The 21,342-nt window shown below is 43.6% G+C and overlaps 1 protein-coding gene across 1 annotated transcript in view; it reads left to right on the top strand.

The window, feature by feature from the left end:
* LOC144826313 (sodium-coupled monocarboxylate transporter 2-like) overlaps positions 1-21,342 on the top strand; it is a 717,317-nt gene that overhangs the window by 679,352 nt on the left and 16,623 nt on the right. The window contains exon 13 of the mRNA XM_078684656.1: positions 16,590-16,693. Coding sequence (XP_078540782.1) covers positions 16,590-16,693 — 104 coding nt within the window. The remainder of the gene's footprint in view (positions 1-16,589; positions 16,694-21,342) is intronic.

The following is a 21,342-nucleotide window of genomic DNA, read 5'->3' as shown; positions in this document are numbered from 1 at the left end:
GAGGGGGCCCCTCACAGTAGCGCCTGCAGGTATGCAGCGGCCGGCCGGCGACCAGGTAGGAGGCTGGCCTCACTTCACCCCCCTCGAGGCAGAAAACAGCACCCGGCAGGGTTTGCAGGGCGACGGGCGCCTGTGAGGTTGAGGCGGTGCTGAAGAGTCCCCGTCGCGGAGCGTCACCACCGCCTCCCGGGGGGTTTCGCCGCCGCCGGCATCATGAGGAGGCCCGCGCCGGGCCCGGCAACCGAGTCCCACCGGGCGCCATATTAGGGTCAGGCAGTCCGCGTCAGGAGCGCTCAAGTCTCTCCGCTCCCACGGTCAGGGGGGGAAGGTGTTGGGTTATCCTCGGAGGTCCCCTAGGGGAGGCCTGGGGCAGTTGGGGCGGTGGTGTCGGGGACCCCCAGGGGGGCAGGCCGAGAAAGAGCAGACACTCACCACCGCGGGAAGCTCCACAGACGCTAGGAAGTCGGGGCGCCGCGCTGGCGGTGTGGCTGGTAATGGCTCTCAGTCCTCGGTGGCCCGGCAGGTAACTGGCCGGGCGGGAGCGCCGGTGGGGTGAGGCTTCGGGTCGGTGGCCGCCATCTTGCGCATCAGGACGCGCTCGCAGGGGTGGGCCCAGCGGTCAGTGTGTCCCTGGGAGTTAGCTGTGTTGCCCGGTCAGGAGCTCCGCCACTCTGGTCCGTGCGGATGGTCCTCGGGATTCAGGTCCAGAGGCGAGGGCGCAACTACGCCGAGTTCATGGGACCGGAGACGCGGCCGCCATCTTGCGGTTCCGTCCGCCGCTCCGGTAGACTCAGCGCCCCTCTCCGGTGCCGCGCTGGATCGGCGGCCGTTGTGTCCGGGAAGGATGCCCCCGGTTTGCTCGCAGCTGCCGGTGATTTTCTGTGTTGGCTGAGGCTCCCGGCGATACCCAGGAACGGGCAGGATGCAAGCCCGATCGCGGAGCCTCAGCAACACACAGCCGCCATCGTGGCTTGCTTAGCCACCTAAAGTCATACACACTGTAAGTGCGACTGCAGGACTATTTTTTAAACATTACCAACTGTTTGTGAGTGAATGAAAGAGTGAGTGAGTTAGTGAGTGAGAGAGAGTGAGAAAGTGATGGAAATCAAAAATAATGATTCAACTGACAATTGTCAACTCTTTTAATAATGAATGCTTCTTCATATGAGTTAGACTTTCAAATGTTGTCTCTTAGCAACTTGGTTGCTGTCTGCAAGGGGTGGGTTCTAGAGAGAAGATTCCAGTGGGGATAGTGGAGTCAGTTGATGAGGATAGAGGAAGTGTGCAGGAGCTTTTGCTACCATCTTAATAAACCTTTTAACCATTATCAACCGTGTCCAGGGGTTTTAAAAGTGGCGTCGAGGATGGGATAAGGATCCATGTACACTACATTTATTTTTGAGTTGGAGTACGGTTATTTCTTGTGAACCAAGTGACCCCTGGTTCTCTGGGATCAACTGAGCACTGGTGGATCTGAAGATAGATGCAGAAGGCAGATTTGGTAACTTAAAAAGATTTAGGATAGTCCTTGTACCATGCAGTGAACGTTTGAGAGGAGCCAGCGCGTTTTCTTATTGTGGACATTGCACTCACGTGGAGTATTGCTGAGCAATGTGTGCTCATGCTGTGGCAAGTTCAAGAGGTTCCCCATTAATTGTGAAGTGTACCGTAGTTATGTGTCCACTTAGAAGAGCAACAGTGCCAAAGATATTGGGTTTAATGCATGCTTTGGTCCCAGTGTCAACATTAACGGTTTCGTGTGCTACCATTCGAGGGTTGAGATTAAGCCTTGGCAGTGCGCATGCTACCATTCAGGGTTTAAAATCGACCCGAAATAGAGCATGTCTAAGTATACATGTTATTATTCAAAGTGGCTAAAGCATAATTCTTAACGCAAGTTGAGGCACATTCTGACGGTTGCTTTATTCGATAAAAATGTATCATAAAAGCATGTACATCTAAAATTCATATTTCAAAATCATGTGACACATGATAAAAAAAATAGTTCAGCTATACATCATAACTCATACAATTAAACAATATACAAAAAGGGATTTCATTAAGACCATAGAAAACAGTATTCAAAGCAAATACATCAAATGGCATGGTTGCAGGATGGTGCGCTACTAATTTTTGCTAGGAGCCATGCACAACCCAGATATTTGGCCACACCGCAAACCATAGTAAGGGAATAAGTGTCAGTTTTTAAGTTGCATAGTTGCACACAATAGTTCTTGGAGCCAAGCTTTTTTCAGACTGGGTTGAGCCATTTGCCTCTAGCCATCCTGTAGGCTGGGCACGCAAAGAAAAAATGGGCAATAGACTCATTAGGAGCAAAACAACCTGGACAAGGAGCAGATGGTGAGTTGCACCGGTTCCAGGATGCTGTCACCTCATTGAGGGGGAGGGTCCCCAATCTCATCTTCAAATAGAGCGCACTATCCCTAGGTGATTGAATAAAATCAAGATAGGGTTCAAATTTTCGGATAGGTTTGTGTTAAAAAAGACCTCAGTGAGTTTCCCCATTCTAGGATTGCATGTCTCTTCTGCCTGTACCCATTGCCAGTAGGCTCTTTTTAGGTCCTGCTTGGATAGCGGAATCTGGCTGGCCCAAGCCTCCCCAAATCTTATGTCAGTTAGAAGCTGCCTAAGATTAGTGATCCATTTAATCGTGTTCCCTATATCAGCTGTTATTAACTCGCTGAGGGTGGGAGCGTAATTGGACAACTCTGAGGTCCTTCTTATGCATGCCCAAAAGAGTAGAGGACGGAGGTGTGCATTGTCCTGGATGGAACGTCTTCCCATATCATAGTATCATAGTATAAGGGCTTCAGTGGGGTGGAAATTGGAAGGGAGACAAGATCTCTAAAAAATTTGTTTTCAGATCTGGCAAGTTCGCTGGTGTTTTCAAAGCCCCAAAGTTCGGCCCCATATAGGGCCGCGGGTATCGCTTTGCCGTCATAGACCGCAAGGGCCGGGGCAACAGGCCTACTTATAGAGAGATGTTGTTCTCTTACGACAGCACCAGACATCCGCTTGTGACTTAGGAGCATTTTGGCTAAGTGGGAACTCCATTCATACTTTTGGAGACCCAGATTCCCAGATAGTCAAAAGACTCAACGGTGTCTAGTGCAGTATTGTTTAAGGTAATGCCATTTCGGAAGCGTTTTGATGGGTTAATTGTCATTAACTTTGTTTTACTTGTGTTTATTATTAAGCCCCAAGAGTCACAAAAAAGGCTAAACCTATTTAAAAGTTTTTGGAGACCTCCCGGTGTTTTGGAGATCAGGAGGGTGTCGAATGCGGACAGGAGGGTTGGCATTTTCTCCCCTGCCAGGATTGGGGCGTCTGCTGGTTCCTCTCTAAGATGGTCAACCACCCCGTTCATAAATAAAGAGAACAGGGTAGGGGCCAGGACACATCCCTGGCGCACCCCCCTGTTCACCACGACCCTCTCCGTCAGCTGCCCCTGTAAGCCCCACCTAATTCTGGCATAATTGTCCTCATGCAAACGTTTTATAAAATCAAGGATCTGAGGGGAAATACCCAAATCATGCAGGACCTGCCAGAGCTTATCGCGTGGTACAAGGTCAAATGCGGTCTTCAAATCTATAAAGGCCGAGTACAAACTGCCTTTCCCAATAACCACTGCTTTCCAGTGGATCATAAAAAATCTGAAAACCTGATCCATTGTGCCCACCTTTTGCCTGAAGCCCGCTTGATAATGGGAGAAGATGTTCCCGTCCTCCATCCAGGACCTTATCCTCATAAGGAGCACCCTGCTGACCACCTTCTCGATCACGTCGATCGTACTGATCGGCCTGTAGTTGGCAGGGTCCTCCCCATTTCCCTTTTTGTGGATTGGAACAACCTCTGCACCTTTCCATGAATCAGGGACTGCAGGCCCCCTAGCTATTACATTCATCAAATGTAAAATAAAATGGGCCAAGGGCTTCGGATCATGAAAAAGCAGATCTTCAGGAAGGCCGTCGGGTCCCGCAGCTTTACCATAGGAAATACTGCTTATTGCTAGATCCACCTCATGGAGGTCAAAGCAGTCCAGTGACGGGGTGACGCTAGGGATGCTTGTATAAATCTCATTTTGGGGGGACGAGGGACCTACAACTCCTGAATATAAGTTAGAAAAATGGTCATACCATTGTTGCCCTGTGATGTGATTTGGGATTGGGTCAGATCCTTCTTTGCTCCCTCTATTAATTAACTCCCAAAATAAGGTTGGGTCCCTTTGCTTGCAGGCGTGTTTGAGCTCCTGCCAATGTGCCTCATCCCAGTTGCTTTTGGCTTCCGCTAATGTTTTGGAATACCCCTTTCTTGCTGCTCTGATTGCTTTCTCCCTAACAGCTAGGGATAGGGCCTGCACGCTAAGGAATACCATGGGTTTGTGGGCCTTGCTAAGCATTTCTTTGTTGCCATTTTCCCTTTTACGATAAAAAAAGAGCCAATCTTGTCTAATGTTTCTCGATAAAACAGAGGCAACATGGTTCGGTTCTCAGCATCTCTATAAAGCGTTTCAAGCTCCTTGTTCTTTTGGTGAAGGAGTTCCCTGATATTTTGCAATTTACATTCTTGCTGAGAGACTTTATGCCATTTGAGGCATCTATTACCTCTCTTGTTGACAATAACGTGGGATTGGGTACCTCTGTTGTGGAGGGTGACCAAACGTTGTTTATTTGCAAACAGAAGGGATTATGGTCGCTATCCAAAGAATGTTTAACTACCATATCCAGGAGATCCACCCATAATCGTACATCAACAAGAATGTAATCTATTCGGAACGGGGAACTTATCCTATTATAAGTATTTGCTCCACTTGGATCCGAATGTGTCCTTCCATTTGCGGCTCTTAAATTAAATTCCAGGGTCAGGGCGTTGATTTGAATTGCCCTCTGTGACCACTTCGTAATGGGAGCTATATCGAGGGTCGGAATGGCCCATTTGGTATCCTGTTCAATGGTTCCCAGTAGGTCCTCTTCACTTAGAGGTTATATGTGCAGTTGAAGTCCCCTGCTACTATGATGTTAGAATGGAGCAGAGTTCGGGATAACTCACACTCCAGAGCTGCAATAGTTGAAGATGTTTGGGCGCCCGGAGAGCCTCTTGCATATATATTGAATAACCCTAGAGCAGTGCCGTTGGCTGGCCCTCTAATGGTCAAGTGGAGAATGTCTTGTGACGAACAAGTGTGTGTTACCATTGACCAATTTAATGAGATGTTAATCCAAATTTGTAATCCCCCGGAAGGATGACCCCTGCCTGACGTGTTTAAAGGATTCTGTGGCAGCCGCCGACGTATTTCTTGAGTATTTGACATTATTCATTGTCATGGTCCGTAAGTGCATTGCGTGAATGTTCTGGACCGATCAGGCGCAGCAGTTGTTGTTATTCTACGTGGAGGGAGCCTAATGTTGTTGTCTTAGCAATGGGAAGCACTGTGGTGTGATGGGAGCCTGAGTTGTTATCGAAGCAATGTGAACACTACAGCATGTCGGAGGGATAGGAGTGAAGTTAGAAGGTAGCATTCCGGTTACAGACACAGATGTTGTTGATCCAGGGATCAAAGTTAGTGTAAAACAAGCATTTCAGTTCACAGTCAAGAATGCATGGCTGTAAACTAAGAAAACCACAGTGACTGTATTATTTTTTTAATTTACATTTTTTATTGTTTTGCTTTGGTTTGTTCCACAGGTACTTTCTCAATTCCAATAGTGTTGGTGGGGACTACATTACACTTTTTTGTTTGTTCTGTTGTAGACAGTATCTACAAATTTACATTACTTGACTTTATTGTTGTTAACATATGTGTGCAGTGAGGTGAGACAGTACTTAAGCTGCAAATCAAAGTAGTCTTAGTAGAATGGAAGAAGTATAATTGCGTGACTTGTAATATGCAGCATTAACCCCTTCGATGCTGATGACGGCCCCTAGCCATCATGCATCACAGGGCTCGTGTGCTGATGACGGCTGAGGGCTGTCATGATCCCGCCCACTTTGAAAAATGCCGCACAGGTGCAGAATCGCGGCCGCGCCCAAGGGGTTAATACTGTAGTTGAAGGTAGACTTATGAACAAGGAAATGTCATCAATAATAGCTGCCCAAATTTACAGAACCCTGGGGTACCTGCCATGGTGTGGCAGAATTAGCGCGAATCACTCAAAACTTATTTAGCAGCAATTGGTGGGGAAGCTTTGGTAGCGTCTCACAAGGTGGCTTTGTTGAAGCACAATTTAAAATTGAGGGCAGGATGGTTTTGAAGACTTTAACTATACTCACACGTGTTAATTCTACTAATCAAGAGGAAGACGATTTTAGAGGAAAAAGCTAATAATAAATATGTGGAGTTAATAAAAGCATGGAAGGAGAATTTTGGGGAAAAGACCAGCCTAGTAGTTGAGAGGCTTAAATAAATTTCCAGGACACAACCACCAGGGGAAACTGCTAACCAATATGTTTCAGTTTTAGGAACATTGACTGTGACTTGTAGATTTAGGGATCTACATGAAGAAATCCTAAGACACCAGTTTATAAACAGAACAAACAATGTCAAAATAGAGGAAAGACTATTAGATTTGAAAGAACCGTCTTTACAAAAAACTATAGATGAAGCAAGGCTAGTGGAAAACATGTTTAAGTATATCAAGGAGTTTGGTGGGGATCAGTCCAAGGAAAGGGGAGATTTCAATAAGGTACATGTTGTACAGAAAAAAAGGATAGTGGGAATTACATAAAAAGCATATCCACAAAGAACAATTGTGTTTGTTATATGTGGGTCAGGTTTATACACACAGCTGATTCTGAAGGATGTTCTGCAACATAAGCAAAGTGATTCAAATGCAGGAAACTTGGACATTTCTCACGTATGTTCAAGTTTGGATATCTAGAGGGACAGAAACATTCTGTACATATGGTCAATGACTACAGTGAGGAATACACTGATAGGGAGGAAGACAAAGTACACATTTTAGTAGTATGCACAGATATAGGTGAAATTCATGATGGGGACACTCCACCCAATTGCACCATGGAGATCAATAAACCTAAGATATTAGAGTGGGCAGATTCGTGTTCGTTCTACAACATCATTAACAAAAATGCTTGAGAAAATGTTGGGAAGTGTAAATTGAGTTCTCCTGACATAAAACCTGTGGGGTATTGCAGCATTAAGCTTCCATTGCTGGGATTTCTTAAGTGCAAACTATCCTATAAGAACAAGGAAATGTATGGCAAGGTATATCTTGTGGCAAAAAGGAGAGTACTTATAGGTCGGTGTGAGGAGAGAGCGTTGGGGATTGTCTTAGTCCCCATTCATCCTCAACAAGTACGGTTGACTGAGGGTGTGGAAAGATCAAGGTAGAGCAGCAAGTATCCCAGGTTGTTCGAGGATAACTCGGGATGTCTATATAATTTGAGCATCAAATTGTATTAAAACCTGGTAGCATGCTTAGTCTGCATAAGGTGGGAAATGTACAGTCTGTGCTTAGAGAACAATTGAAGGAGGAATTACGCAGGTTGTGTGAAGCACAGGTAATTGGATTTAAAGAGTCATCTATGTGTTGATTTGAGAGATCTCAAACATAATATCTGGGTGGACCCCATCCATTACCTCACATAAATGAGATGGTATCCTTTGTTCCAAAAGTGATGTATTTTTCTTTGGTTGACTTATCTGACGCACATCACCAGATTTCTCTATATGAAACATCTACACATCTGACCTCATTCATCACACCAGAAGGCGTGTTCCAATTTATACGTATGCCTATCGGGTTGGCTTCTGCTTCTGCGGTTTTTCAAATTGTGATGAGCAGCAGTTTGGGAAAAATGGATGACATCTGAGTGTGGGCTTCCAGTCTGGAGGAACACAATAGTATTTTGGACAAAGCTCTAGAAAAACTGCAGGGAGCAGGGTTAACTGTGAGTGCTAGCAGGTGTAAGTTTGGTACGAAACAAGTTGACTATTTGGGTCATACATTGTCTGGGGAAGGTGTGAAACCAAAATAAAAATAATTGTTGGATGCCATTGAAAATGCACCTTCACCTAGTGATAAGGAAAAACGACATTCCTTCCTCGGTCTAGCCGAGTTCTATTCAAAGTTTGTACAGTATATTGTGGATAAAGTTCATGTTTCACAAGCATTAATGAAAAAAGGATCAAGTTTAATGGACGGACAAATGCCTTTAAGGAAATCAAAGAACAAATAGTCAAGGCTCTTGCATTAAAACCTTTTGACCCACAAGATAGTAGCATAGGGATGGTAGATGATAGTGCATAAGGGTTGGGAGCAGTCCTAATGCAGAATAAACATGGAAAAGAGTGGGTACTGGCATTTGCTTCGCGGACTATGAATGGAGCAGGAGCCATGTACTCAGTCATAGAAAGGGTATGCTGGTAGGGAGTCAACTATTTTAACACTTATGTGTGGGGGCAGATATTTTGAAGTAAGAACTGATCGCAGACTGCTTAAAGATGTGTTCACAACTAAAGAAGCAGGCAAGGCAATGCCTAGGATTGCCAAGTGGCTGTGCAGATTGCAAGGTTGTAACTTTGTATTGAATTATGTTCCTGGGAATCGCAGTATTAATGCAGACTGTCTGTCGCGCTTACCAATACAGAGTATGGATGAGGAGGACAAAATGAGCAATCGATTCGTAGTAACTATTCTATCAGAGTTGTGTGATGGTGCTATAAGTGGGGTAGAGTGGAAACAAGCCGTGGTGGAGGACAAATTCATGAAGGAACAGTTGATTTAGTTATCCAAGTCTTTTAGATCTGATCTAAGTATAAGAAATGATTTTGGTGCGTCCAAGACAGTATAGTCTAAACATTCTGTTGAGAATGGTGTTGTCAGAAGAGATGAAAGAATGGTGGTGCCAGTAAGTATGCAAATCAAATTACTTAAGTTACTGCATGAGGGGCATAGTGGCATATCAGGGATGAAATGAAGAGCAAGGTAAAATGTCTGGTGGCCAGCTATGGATAGAATGGTGGAGAGGTGTGTATGGAGTTGTGTTGATTGTGTAGCAACAAATCCCACTGATCAGAAGAGTCTTCCATCACAATGACAAAGTTACCTGACAGACCATGGCAGAAAGTGGCTATGGATATTTGTGGGCATTTCTAAGCCAGAGGAATAGCAACTAAGTATGCAGTTGTATTAATAGATTCTAAATGACAAGAAGTGACTTTCACAAGAGAAATCACATCGTCCGAAATAATAGAATTTTGTGACAAAAATTTCTGCAGGGAGGGGTGTCCTGAAAAATTGATTACAAACAATGAACCCCAATTCACTGCAGAAAAATTCAAGTGGTATTTGGGAAGAATGGGGGTGTTGAACCACACCACAACTGTGTATCTTCCAGGGAAAATGGTCTTGTAGAGAGATCCAACCGCGTGTTAAAGGAATGCATAGAATTGCATGAGCAAAGCTGTGGTGAGTGCAGAGAGGCAGTCAAAGAGGTGTTACCGGAGCACGCCCCATTGCATTACATTGGAAACTCCTTTTAACCTTTTGAAGGGTAGGCAGGTGAGTACTAGAGTCTCGCCATCGTGGATGAGCAAATCCGGCACAAGAATTGTGAACAAGAAGGATTTGGAGTGTAGAGTCAAGGAGTATCAAGGACAGTAAATGAAGATACACAATGAAAAAATTGAGGAAGAAAATGCATACGTTTGTGGTTGGAGATTGGGTGAGGACAAGTATAATGGATACTCAGAAGGTGGGTTTGTGCCAGTAAGTATGTGAATCAATCTACTTAACTTACTGCATGAGGGGCATAGTGGCATATCAGGGATGAAATGAAGAGCAAGGTAAAACTGTCTGGTGGCCAGCTATGGATAGAATGGTGGGGAGGTGTGTATGGAGTTGTGTTGATTGTGTAGCAACAAATCCCACTGATCAGAAGAGTCTTCCATCACAATGACAAAGTTACCTGACAGACCATGGCAGAAAGTGGCTATGGATATTTGTGGGCATTGTTCAGCCAGAGGAATAGCAACTAAGTATGCAGTTGTATTAATAGATTCTAAATGACAAGAAGTGACTTTCACAAGAGAAATCACATCGTCCAAAATAATAGAATTTTGTGAAAAAAAATTCTGCAGGGAGGGGTGTCCTGAAAAATTGATTACAAACAATGAACCCCAATTCACTGCAGAAAAATTCAAGTGGTATTTGGGAAGAATGGGGGTGTTGAACCACACCACAACTGTGTATCTTCCAGGGAAAATGGTCTTGTAGAGAGATCCAACCGCGTGTTAAAGGAATGCATAGAATTGCGTGAGCAAAGCTGTGGTGAATGCAGAGAGGCAGTCAAAGAGGTGTTACCGGAGCACGCCCCATTGCATCACATTGGAAACTCCTTTTAACCTTTTGAAGGGTAGGCAGGTGAGTACTAGAGTCTCGCCATCGTGGATGAGCAAATCCGGCACAAGAATTGTGAACAAGAAGGATTTGGAGTGTAGAGTCAAGGAGTATCAAGGACAGTAAATGAAGATACACAATGAAAAAATTGAGGAAGAAAATGCATACGTTTGTGGTTGGAGATTGGGTGAGGACAAGTATAATGGATACTCAGAAGGTGGGTTTGTGCCAGTAAGTATGTGAATCAATCTACTTAAGTTACTGCATGAGGGGCATAGTGGCATATCAGGGATGAAATGAAGAGCAAGGTAAAACTGTCTGGTGGCCAGCTATGGATAGAATGGTGGGGAGGTGTGTATGGAGTTGTGTTGATTGTGTAGCAACAAATCCCACTGATCAGAAGATTCTTCCATCACAATGACAAAGTTACCTGACAGACCATGGCAGAAAGTGGCTATGGATATTTGTGGGCATTTCTCAGCCAGAGGAATAGCAACTAAGTATGCAGTTGTATTAATAGATTCTAAATGACAAGAAGTGACTTTCACAAGAGAAATCACAGCGTCCAAAATAATAGAATTTTGTGACAAAAATGTCTGCAGGGAGGGGTGTCCTGAAAAATTGATTACAAACAATGAACCCCAATTCACTGCAGAAAAATTCAAGTGGTATTTGGGAAGAATGGGGGTGTTGAACCACACCACAACTGTGTATCTTCCAGGGAAAATGGTCTTGTAGAGAGATCCAACCATGTGTTAAAGGAATGTATAGAATTGTGTGAGAAAAGCTGTGGTGAGTGCAGAGAGGCAGTCAAAGAGATGTTACCGGAGCACGCCCCATTGCATCACATTGGAAACACCTTTTAACCTTTTGAAGGGTAGGCAGGTGAGTACTAGAGTCTCGCCATCGTGGATGAGCAAATCCGGCACAAGAATTGTGAACAAGAAAGATTTGGAGTGTAGAGTCAAGGAGTATCAAGGACAGTAAATGAAGATACACAATGAAAAAATTGAGGAAGAAAATGCATACGTTTGTGGTTGGAGATTGGGTGAGGACAAGTATAATGGATACTCAGAAGGTGGGTTTGTGTAAATGGTCCAAGCCCAAGTGTATTAGAAGAGTAATGGGTAATAATGTGTGGTTGAATGATGGGAAGAGATGGAATATCCGCAGGATCACATTATACAATAAGCTTAAACGCAACAAATGGTTAAGGGAATCAGGCAGTCCTGCAGGCAATGACCAGTGTAGATCCACTACCACAAGAAGCGATGATAAACGTGTCAAGACAAACCTTAGTGGCTGGAGGATTATGTATGTACATATGTTTCATAGGTGGTTTTCTGTTGGTGTTGTTTCTTTTGTTTGGGGCTACATCTTGAGCTCTGAATCTTAGGTTTATGGCACGTAGTTATTAGTATAGTTATCCTAGCAATTTGCACAGTTTTTAGTGGAGTTCTATTTTGTTTCCAGTCTAAGGGCCATATGTATCAAGCAAATTTGCATTCGCAAAGGCCGAAATTCTCAGAATTTCGGCCTTTGCGAATGCTATTTAGCTAAATGGTATGTATGAAACATTTTGAATGCAAAATAAGGAATCGCAAATTTTGCGATTCCTTAAATGCAATGTATCAAAAAAAAAAGAATTCAAAAATGCCCATAAGGATTCGCAAATTACCACCAACTTCTAGTTGGTGGTAAGTTGCGAATTCTTCAAAAAAACCAATTTTTTTAAAATCCAAAGGTGCCATATAACGCTCATACATGCCCTTAGGGCATGTGTGTGCGCCATATGCCCCCACATGTCATTTTCAGGGGTGCAGCAGGGTGTTCTTGAGACACCCTTGCACCCTTGAAAATATTCCTAAATTGCGATTAGCAAATTGCTAATCGCAAATTTCCCCCTTCATTCCTATGGGCCCCCTGGCCCATAGAAATGAATAGGAAATTTGCGATTAGCAATTTGCTAATTGCAATTTAGGAATGTTAAGGAATCGCTAAAAAGAAGCGATTTCCTACATACATACCATTTTGCGATTTCTAAATAGCGATTCCTTAAAAATCGCTATTTAGAATTCGCAAAACGGAACTATGATACATATGGCCCTAAGTTACTATAGCAATAAGAAATATTTTTTATTCAGTATCATTAATTGAATGTTGTTATATTTTGGGGAAAATGGAGAAGTGTTGGGTCTTAGCAACTGGGTTTCTGTCTGCACTGGATTCTAGAATGTCCAGGTGTCTAAAAACCATACGTTGGGCTACAAAGATTAATAAATGCTTTTGATGATCATATCCTAATGAATAGCCTGGAAATGAATGTCAAATAAACTAAAATCGAGAAAATCGGCCTGTCAAAATGAAAGACAAACTCATGGAGGGCCTGAGGAGAGCCAATTAAAGTTGTGAAAACATATAACTACCTAAGCAGTTTCTTTTGCAATTGATTTTCATTTAAAAATGATTTGAAGATTTGAGTGTAAAAACTGCAACCCTAATCTATGCCTTTAAATGTCTGTTTAAATCATTGAGATACCAATCATATGCTCATCTTCTTAAATTTATTAGAGCAAAGCTACAGCCAACTATTACATAGCTTGCATATCAAGCAAGCATATAGGTTCGTCCTATCCTTAAGAAACCTAATTTGGATGGTAGCAAGCCCGAGAGTTATCGGCCAATGTCACTCTTACCGTGGCCTGCTAAGGTGACGGAGGCGCATGTCAACGCGGTCCTCTCGGAACATCTACTTCATGCTGATGTCCTCGATGTGACGCAGAATGGATTCAGGGCCGGGCATAGCACGGAGACGGCTCTGCTGTATATGGTGGAGCATCTTCGCTCCGTGCTCGATGCGGGACAAACGGCGGCGCTGGTGTTATTAGATCTGAGCGCCGCCTTTGATACCGTATCGCACCCGATCCTTCTGCGTCGCTTAGAGGAAGTTGGCGTATCCGGCATCGCTCTCCAATGGTTCCGGTCCTTTTTAGCCAATCGGGCCTTTAGCGTGACCGTCCCGCCGTACCAGTCCAAATACCATCCTTTGGGCCTGGGGGTCCCCCAAGGCTCCTCGCTGAGTCCTACGTTGTTCAATCTATACGTAAGGCCGCTAGCTGAGGTTGTCAGGCAATGGGGTATGACAATGGTGGAAAAATGGGGTAGTGAAGGGTCAAGAAGGGCAGTTTAAATGACCAAGGCGACTTAGGCCCCTAGCTACTATCAAAACACAAAAGAAGTGGCCTGGTCGAAGATAGTTGTAAGTATGCCGTGTTGAGTCAGAGACCCATTAACAACACTATAGTGATGGCACTGGGCTAGAAAAAATTCCCATCAGCCCACCCATCTGGTGGAGTATCGTCACGTGGGAGATGTATCATGAATCCAATACTTAACCAAGGCACCTAAAGTTGATGCAAAGATGGATTCTGTTGATGTAATCTTAGACCACAGTGCTTCACTGGTGATGCCAATGGAGTGCAGTGCGCGTGATAAGTGAAGGTGAGACTAAAATAGACTCAAAGGACCAAAAATAAGTTTAATAAGTATGGTACTGAGGTCAAATCTAAAAACAGAGCCCAGTAGTTTTGAAAAAATAACTACATGAGGGCACAGTGTGCCCTCATGTAGTTATTTTTTCAAAACTACTGGGCTCTGTTTTTAGATTTGACCTTAGTACCATACGTATGACAATGGTGTCATACGCCGATGACACCCAGCTAGCGGTTACGATCAGCGGGGATGCCGATGTCGATGCCCCCAGGTTCCAACAAGGACTGCGGGCGGTCGCCGGCTGGATGACGTCCAACTGTCTCCAGCTGAACGCTAGTAAGACCGAGGTCATGATTTTTGGCAAACAACCGGATCTTTGGGGAGAGAGATGGTGGCCTGGGGATCTGGGTCCTACTCCCATCCCAGTTGCCGAGCTCAAAAACCTCGGGGTTTGGCTGGACCCTTCCCTTACGTTTGCCTGTCATACCAAACGTACGGCGGCCTGTTGCTTTGGTATCCTGCGCGGGCTCCGTCCAGTGCTAAAGTTCTTTGATGCCTCCACTAGGCAGCTCATGATCCAAGCTACTGTCATCTCTAGGCTGGATTATGCGAGCTCCCTTTTGGTAGGCCTGAACCAAGCAGAGATCGGACGTTTGCAACGGATCCAGAATGCCGCAGCAAGATCGGTGGTAGGATTACCTAGATCGTGCCCTACCTCTAGTACTCGGCGTTCATTGCACTGGCTCCCGGTGGCCCAGCGGATCCAGTTTAAGGTCCTCTGTGTCGCTTATAAGATTCTGAAGGGGTCCCCAGCTAGGATTCTGGCTACACTTTTGGCCCATTACATTCCAGCCCGAGCTTTAAGATCTGCTGATTTAGAACTGGCTGTTGTCCCGCGCTTCAAGCGGAGCAGAGCTGGTGGGCGCTCCTTTCAAGTTCGTGCGGCGGTGCTCTGGAACTCCCTTCCCCCGGCGATTCGTGCCCTTAGGGATCTGCTTTCCTTTCGCCGTGCGGTGAAAACTTTTTTATTCCACTGGGTTTAAATTTGTCTGACATATTGTTTCGTTGTGCTGTGCAGCTGCCTTGTCGGGCGCCAGGACGCTCCTTGGCTGGAGCATCTGTGCGCCTAATAAAAATGCATAACAAAACATCACTAGGGGGAAAGACACAAAACTATTGGACCTATTAGTAATTAAGGATTATACAATAATGTTTGGGATCCACAGGTCAGTTGGTAAAACAGAAATAAAATTGGAGTTTGGCCTCCAAAGACAGTCTATGGTGTTGCAAGGGCAATTTTTGAAATGCATGTACTTAATGTTTTCATCTGACTCTGTTTACTTCGCGAACATCTGTTGGTTTGAAATAATTAATTCTGCCTATACTGTCATCTGGTGATCCTACATTTCATCTTGCCTTCAGAGTTTTGGTCTGCAGATAGGGCTCACCGAATTAGCAATTCCCAACTTTAAATAAATTAAAAAAACAAAATATCAAGGTCAACTCCCTTAAAGCGGATAAAACAGCCTTAGCGGCAAAAACGTATGCATGGTTTGAGATGTATTCACATCAGTCACTTTAAATCTAGCCATACCTAAATTTACATATCTGGGTCCAAATAAAAAATACATTTTGAAAAATTAGATTAGGTACAAACCCAACTAAGGTGGGTACACTGACCTGGATTCAGCAATGGCCAAGTACTAATTGTAGACTGTGTGGGTAGCCACATGAAACCCTATTGAACAAAGTATGTGCATGGCATAAATTACTTAAAATATGCAGCACACTTTTAAAACCCCTATTTCCTAAGGCTGGGATAAGATTGGCTCGTCAGGCCATTATTCTATGTCTATCAGGTGAGTTGATTCTGCTTCTATGTCAATTGACAAAGTGTTTAACTATGGCTGAAAAGTTATTGGTAGCTGCTATTTAAGGGTTATCTTAATGAATCATAAATGTTTGTGGTTGTTTTAAGGTCGCTGACATCCTGAACGATTTAGTGCCTACGCTGCTACAGTAATTAGACCCAATAGAAATGACGAAAACACTGATGCACTTTCACAGCCTTATTTGCATAATGCGGTCATACTGAATGATTTAGTGCCTATGCTGCTATGGTAATTTGACCCAATAGAAATTATGAAAACACTGATGGACTTTCAAAGCTTGTTTGCACAATAGAACTAAATGTGTATGCACCAGTACAACCTAAGATAAAAGGTTTTTAAAATATATAGAGAACCTTACCGCTCACTTGCACTTTGAAACGTAATGATACAGTTTGTGTTCATAAGTATCTTATAGCATATTTGAACAATGTAATATAATGTTAACTGTTTGTATCACATATATTCCTGAGTGTAACTATAATTTGCTACTAGATTTTATTACGTTAGTTTTAAAAGATTTTAATAGATTTTTACAAGTGTTTTCAATATTCTGGTACGGCATGTAACCATAGATACATTCTTTTTGTACAGGCGCGTCTTGTCTAAAGAAAATAGAATATTTTCTATTTTATATTGTTCTATTTTAAAGTTTAATTGCAAAGATTGTTGTTGTTCAAGCAATTTAGAATCAATTTATTTATTCAGTAAAGTGTCACATATTGACCATGCAACATTAATACTAATTTTTGTATCTACTTAGAATGAGTCATGTATCATAAGGTTTAGAATTCTAATGTCTGTCTATTTTGTTTCTACTTCATAGACCTGAGCTGGCAGATACCTGGTATTCATTATCTTACCTTTACATCAGTGCTGTGGGCTGCCTCTCATGCATTATAGCAGGGCTCCTTATAAGTTTTATAACAGGTAGGTGAATATGTTTAAAAAGATGGAGGATGATGATGAACAATTGTAGGAATTTGTTATAATTAGGGCTGTATTAGATAGTAGTATTACAGTGTAAGTAGGCCACACTCATGGAAGCAGGGAATATGTATGCCTTTGTGTGTTTGAAAGGGCCACTACCAGATGAGATAAGTAGAAGGGCTGCTGCACAGAAAGTACGTTAGGCTGCTGCATCTCGTCTTCCATTATTAAAGCATCTGTCCTGCCCAAATGGGATCCACTGTGATACAGTACTTCCATAAGGTAAACTATATCACCTTATCAATTAATTCTAGCTGTCCTCTAATGTACAATCAGCATTTGACTGAGGCAGCAGTGAAAGTAGCTCCTTCCACTGCTGCCTCAACCAAACGCAAAGGATTTGGCAAAGTAGCTTAGTGAGTTAAGTACTCGTCTCACATTTGTGTACAGTAAGTAGTTTGCAAATGTGAGCCTCATGCAACCATATTCAGCCTTTTCTTTTGCTAAAGGGTAGCAGAAGGATCTGGTGCACAAGTGCCATAAACAGCACAAACGATGGCAGTGAAATAGCTATTCTAAATGGCTATGTACCAGGCCGCCGGACAAATAGTACTTAATCCCTGCTATTTGCCCAGCAGTCAGGAAAATAATGCATCATTTCTGCTGCTTAATTGGCCACATGCTAAATAGCAAGGATGATATACAAGGTCAGGTAAATGGTGTAAAGATAGGCATTATTGAGCCAGCCATAAAGAAAAATGGACTCCAGGGAATAGTAGGGTGTGGGCCATCTTGTAATCGGGATGTATCACGTATAAAGCATTTGAAAGTAAGTCCAAATACAAATGTACAATAGGTTGTGCAAAAGTAATGACATGAATTAAGGAAAACTGTTTCCAAACGAAAATACTGTCAAATCAATTCTGAATGAAGGCATGTATGTCATTGTGATATTCAAATAAGAACGGTAGCAATCAAACATGTTTTTCAGGAGCTTCAGTATATGGCATGCAGATATTTTGTGCTGCAGTCTAGGAGCATTTGAATAATGATTATAGTTTTAAAGCCTGTTTCATAAATGTTTTATTCACTCATGACAATACATCGTTTTTTTTTCTAATTTTCATGATCCTCCTTGTCACGATTTTTGAGGGATGGGCTCTTTTTTGGGATTCTTGTGGAAGTGTTTGTGCTCGCAATAGTCTTCATTTTAAAGCAGATTGTTTTTCCTTAGTATTTCATACCTGTCAGCACAACAACAGTTGATAAGCAGCACAATCAGGGAATGCAGAGAAATAGATTGTATATGGGCCCCAGCAGGAGGAAAGCGTACAGTTGCCAATTAGTGCTTGGGGGAACAGTGCTTTGGGATAATTACAGGAGGTAAATTGAGTGAGACATAGTAATGGGGATTTTGTGGAATGGGAAATGGAAAGCAAGAGGCAGGTTAGTGATGCATCTGGGTTATGCGCAGGAGTAGTTTTCTCATCTGCTTGTAAATAAACACACTTTTTTCATAATATTGACCCAGTAGTGTGCTTATTGGTTCCATAACTTGAGTGGCCTCTTCACTCACACTAACATTTTAGTCATCTGAACAATATATCTTGGAAATAGTAGATGTTTAACATGATAAGCAGTGCTTTAATTGGAGACGGTCCTGTTTCTAATTAAGAAAATAAATAAAATCAGAGTGACAAGCTCGGAAGCTGTACCTAAGGTCATGGTGGAGGGAGACTGGGGAAGGAAAGAGAAGAACCAGTAGGAGGAGAATGGTGACAAGTAGGAGAATATTGACCAAGGAGGTGAATTACCAGCAGGGCTAGGACGACCTGCACAAGATGGCCCCGGCCCATGGAGGCCTAATCGAGGGAGACCAAGATTGCCAATGCTTGAGGGGACCAAGAACAAATAGATGTTGAAAAACAGGACAAAGAAAAACACAGCTAGTGGTACCAGGGTGGGAAGGATTAGGAGTGCCAGGAAGATGTAGTAGATAGGTATCTGGACCCAGTGAATAAGAGCCCGAAGGAACAGATGGACCAGGGGTAGAAAGAATAGAATGCCCTGGACCATAATGACAAAGGGCAATAGAAGGCGCTGAGTATAGCGACTAGGACCAGCGGGACAAGACCGACCAGCGCCAGAAGTAGCAGACACAGGTAGAAGGACCAAAGAGGACAAGTGCTAGGAGAAAATGGAAAGAAGGGCCATAGACAGAAGGAGGATAGTGACAAGTAGGAGAATAAGGGCCAGGAGATGGACTACCAGCGGGGCTAAGATGACCGCAGCCAAAAGTATCAGAACATGGACCAGGCCCATGGTGGCCTAATCTATGTGGACCAAAGTGGCCAATGTCAAAGGGGACCAACAACAAATAGACATTACAGGACAGGACAATAAAAACCAAGACTAGGGAGCACCAAAATCAGTGTAAAAAGTATCCGGAGGGCCCAGGATGATGTGGTTTAAGGGTATCCTGAACCAGTGAATAAGGGCCCAAAGAAACAGATGAATCAGGGGGAGAAGTAACAGAAGGCCCTGGACCATAACAACAAGGAGGGCTAGGTTTGCTTGAGTGCACCGACCAGGACCAGAGGGACGAGGACGACTGGACGATGACAGCTGGGTATAGCAGATCCTAGAGGTACACAAACCAAATAGGACCAGTAGCAGGATCCCAATGGAAAGAAAAACCAAAAAGATTAGATCAAGTAGGACCAATGGGCCAGAAGCTAATCGACCAGGAAGACCAGAAAGGACCAGAGCTACCATGACCTGGAGACCCTAGATTAGAAAGACCAGGAGCAATATAAGGGGCCAGCAAGTCAGGATCAGACTCAGGGTCAGACTCAGGGGGACCAGTATGACAAGGTATACATTAACAAGAGGACTCTGTGTAGGGTAATGGTGGCTTCACAGACCAGGAAGAACAGTACTAGGACGTTTTAAGGCTAGCATTAAACAGAGGCCAAGAAACATCAGAACTAGGAAAGTTTAGGATGATCTGTGGTGGGCCAGCTCAAGCTATTGCAGAACCATGAGGGCATAGAGCAGGAGGACTAGGCCCATGAGGATCAGGACTAGATTGACAAGGACTACTGAGATCATGATCTGGAGGGCAATGGTCAGTAGTACTAGGAAGCAAGGATAATCAGGACAGGGAATAGGAAGAACCGGGAAACCTGTACCAAAGGCACCCACAAGACAGGAGCAAGGAGGACTAGGTGTATGATTTTGTATTGGTCCTTTCTGCAGGGTCACCCCAACTTTTGCCATAACGCCTCTTATGTTTGCTAAATTTGTTTTTGTTGGCCTCAGGCCTCTATGCACTTTACTACTGCTAACCATTGCTAAAGTGCCTGGGATCTTTCCCTTCAACATGGTAAAAATGGCTTACACCTGATTGGCTTATTTAATTCACTTATAATTCCCTTGTACAGTGGTATACTATATTCCCAGGGTCTGTAAATTAAATACTAATTGTGGGTCTGCAGCACTTATTGTGTCACCCACTGAAGTAGCCCTTCGTAACACATACTTATTGCAACCAGAGTACAATTTTTAAATTGCCAGTTCGAATTTGCATATAACCCCTGTGCCAAGGCTTAAAATGTCCTTTTATTGCATATGTCACTCCTAGGATAGGCTCTGTTTCCCCCACAGGGCAGGGTGCATTGTAATTAAAAGGTTGGCCATGTAATTTTAAGGTTTGCATGTCCTGGTAGTGAAAAACTCAAAATGTGTTTTTCACTACTGTGAGGCCTACCTCTCTCATAGGAAAACATAAGATTGCCCTATTATATTTAATAAGTGCTAACGTTTGATTGGAAACAGGCAAGCAAGTCATGTATGTTGTCATAACGTTGGATTTTAAGTTACAATTTTGAAAATGACACTATTAGAAGGCAGGCATTTTCCCACCCTAACCATTTGGTGCCTGAAGTCTGAAATGAAATGAAATTTAGATCTATAACGTGCACTACTACTAGTCGTCTAGGTGCGGCGGCTCCCTCTGATATACTAACCAGAGTGGGAAATTTTAAAGCTGCGACGGGCTGGTTGTTAAAAAGCTGAGTTTTTAAAAGTTTACAAGATCTCAGTAGATTGTTTTCTGCCTTGAATGCCAGTGGGAGGGATTCAACAATCTGGCTCTACCTAAGATAAAGCTTCACCCCTCCAGGAGGTTGTTTTGGCCCTGGGCATTATCAGGTTTGCAGAGGTCGCAGAGGGCAGCTGCCTCTCTGGAGTATACCACTTGAACTTGTTTGCGAAATAGCCGGGCCCTGGCCATGTAGTGCTTTGAAAACGATACAGAGGGCCTTGAATTGTATCCTTAAGTGGAAGCCAATGTAAAATTGGGAGGCGTGGGCCACTGATTGACATTTTGGGCTGTCAAGTAAAAGGCGAGCTGCTGCGTTTTGGAGGACTTGCATTTTGTTGAGGAGGCGTGCACGTATGTTTAGAAACAGCCCACTACAATAATCTAGTCTACACAGGATCAAGTCTGTAACCACCGTTTTATGGAGTTCTGACGGGATGTAGGGAAGAATGTTCCCGATAGTTTTAATCAAGTAAAAACCTGCAGAGGTGATTGCATTGATTTGCCCCTCAAAGGACAACTTGGTGTCAAAGTTTCACGTTTGAGG

This window comes from Lissotriton helveticus, chromosome 3_2, assembly GCF_964261635.1.
Source record: "Lissotriton helveticus chromosome 3_2, aLisHel1.1, whole genome shotgun sequence".
NCBI lineage: Eukaryota > Metazoa > Chordata > Amphibia > Caudata > Salamandridae > Lissotriton > Lissotriton helveticus.
The sequence above is the reverse complement of the archived record's forward strand: the minus strand, read 5'-3'. Positions and strand labels throughout refer to the sequence as shown.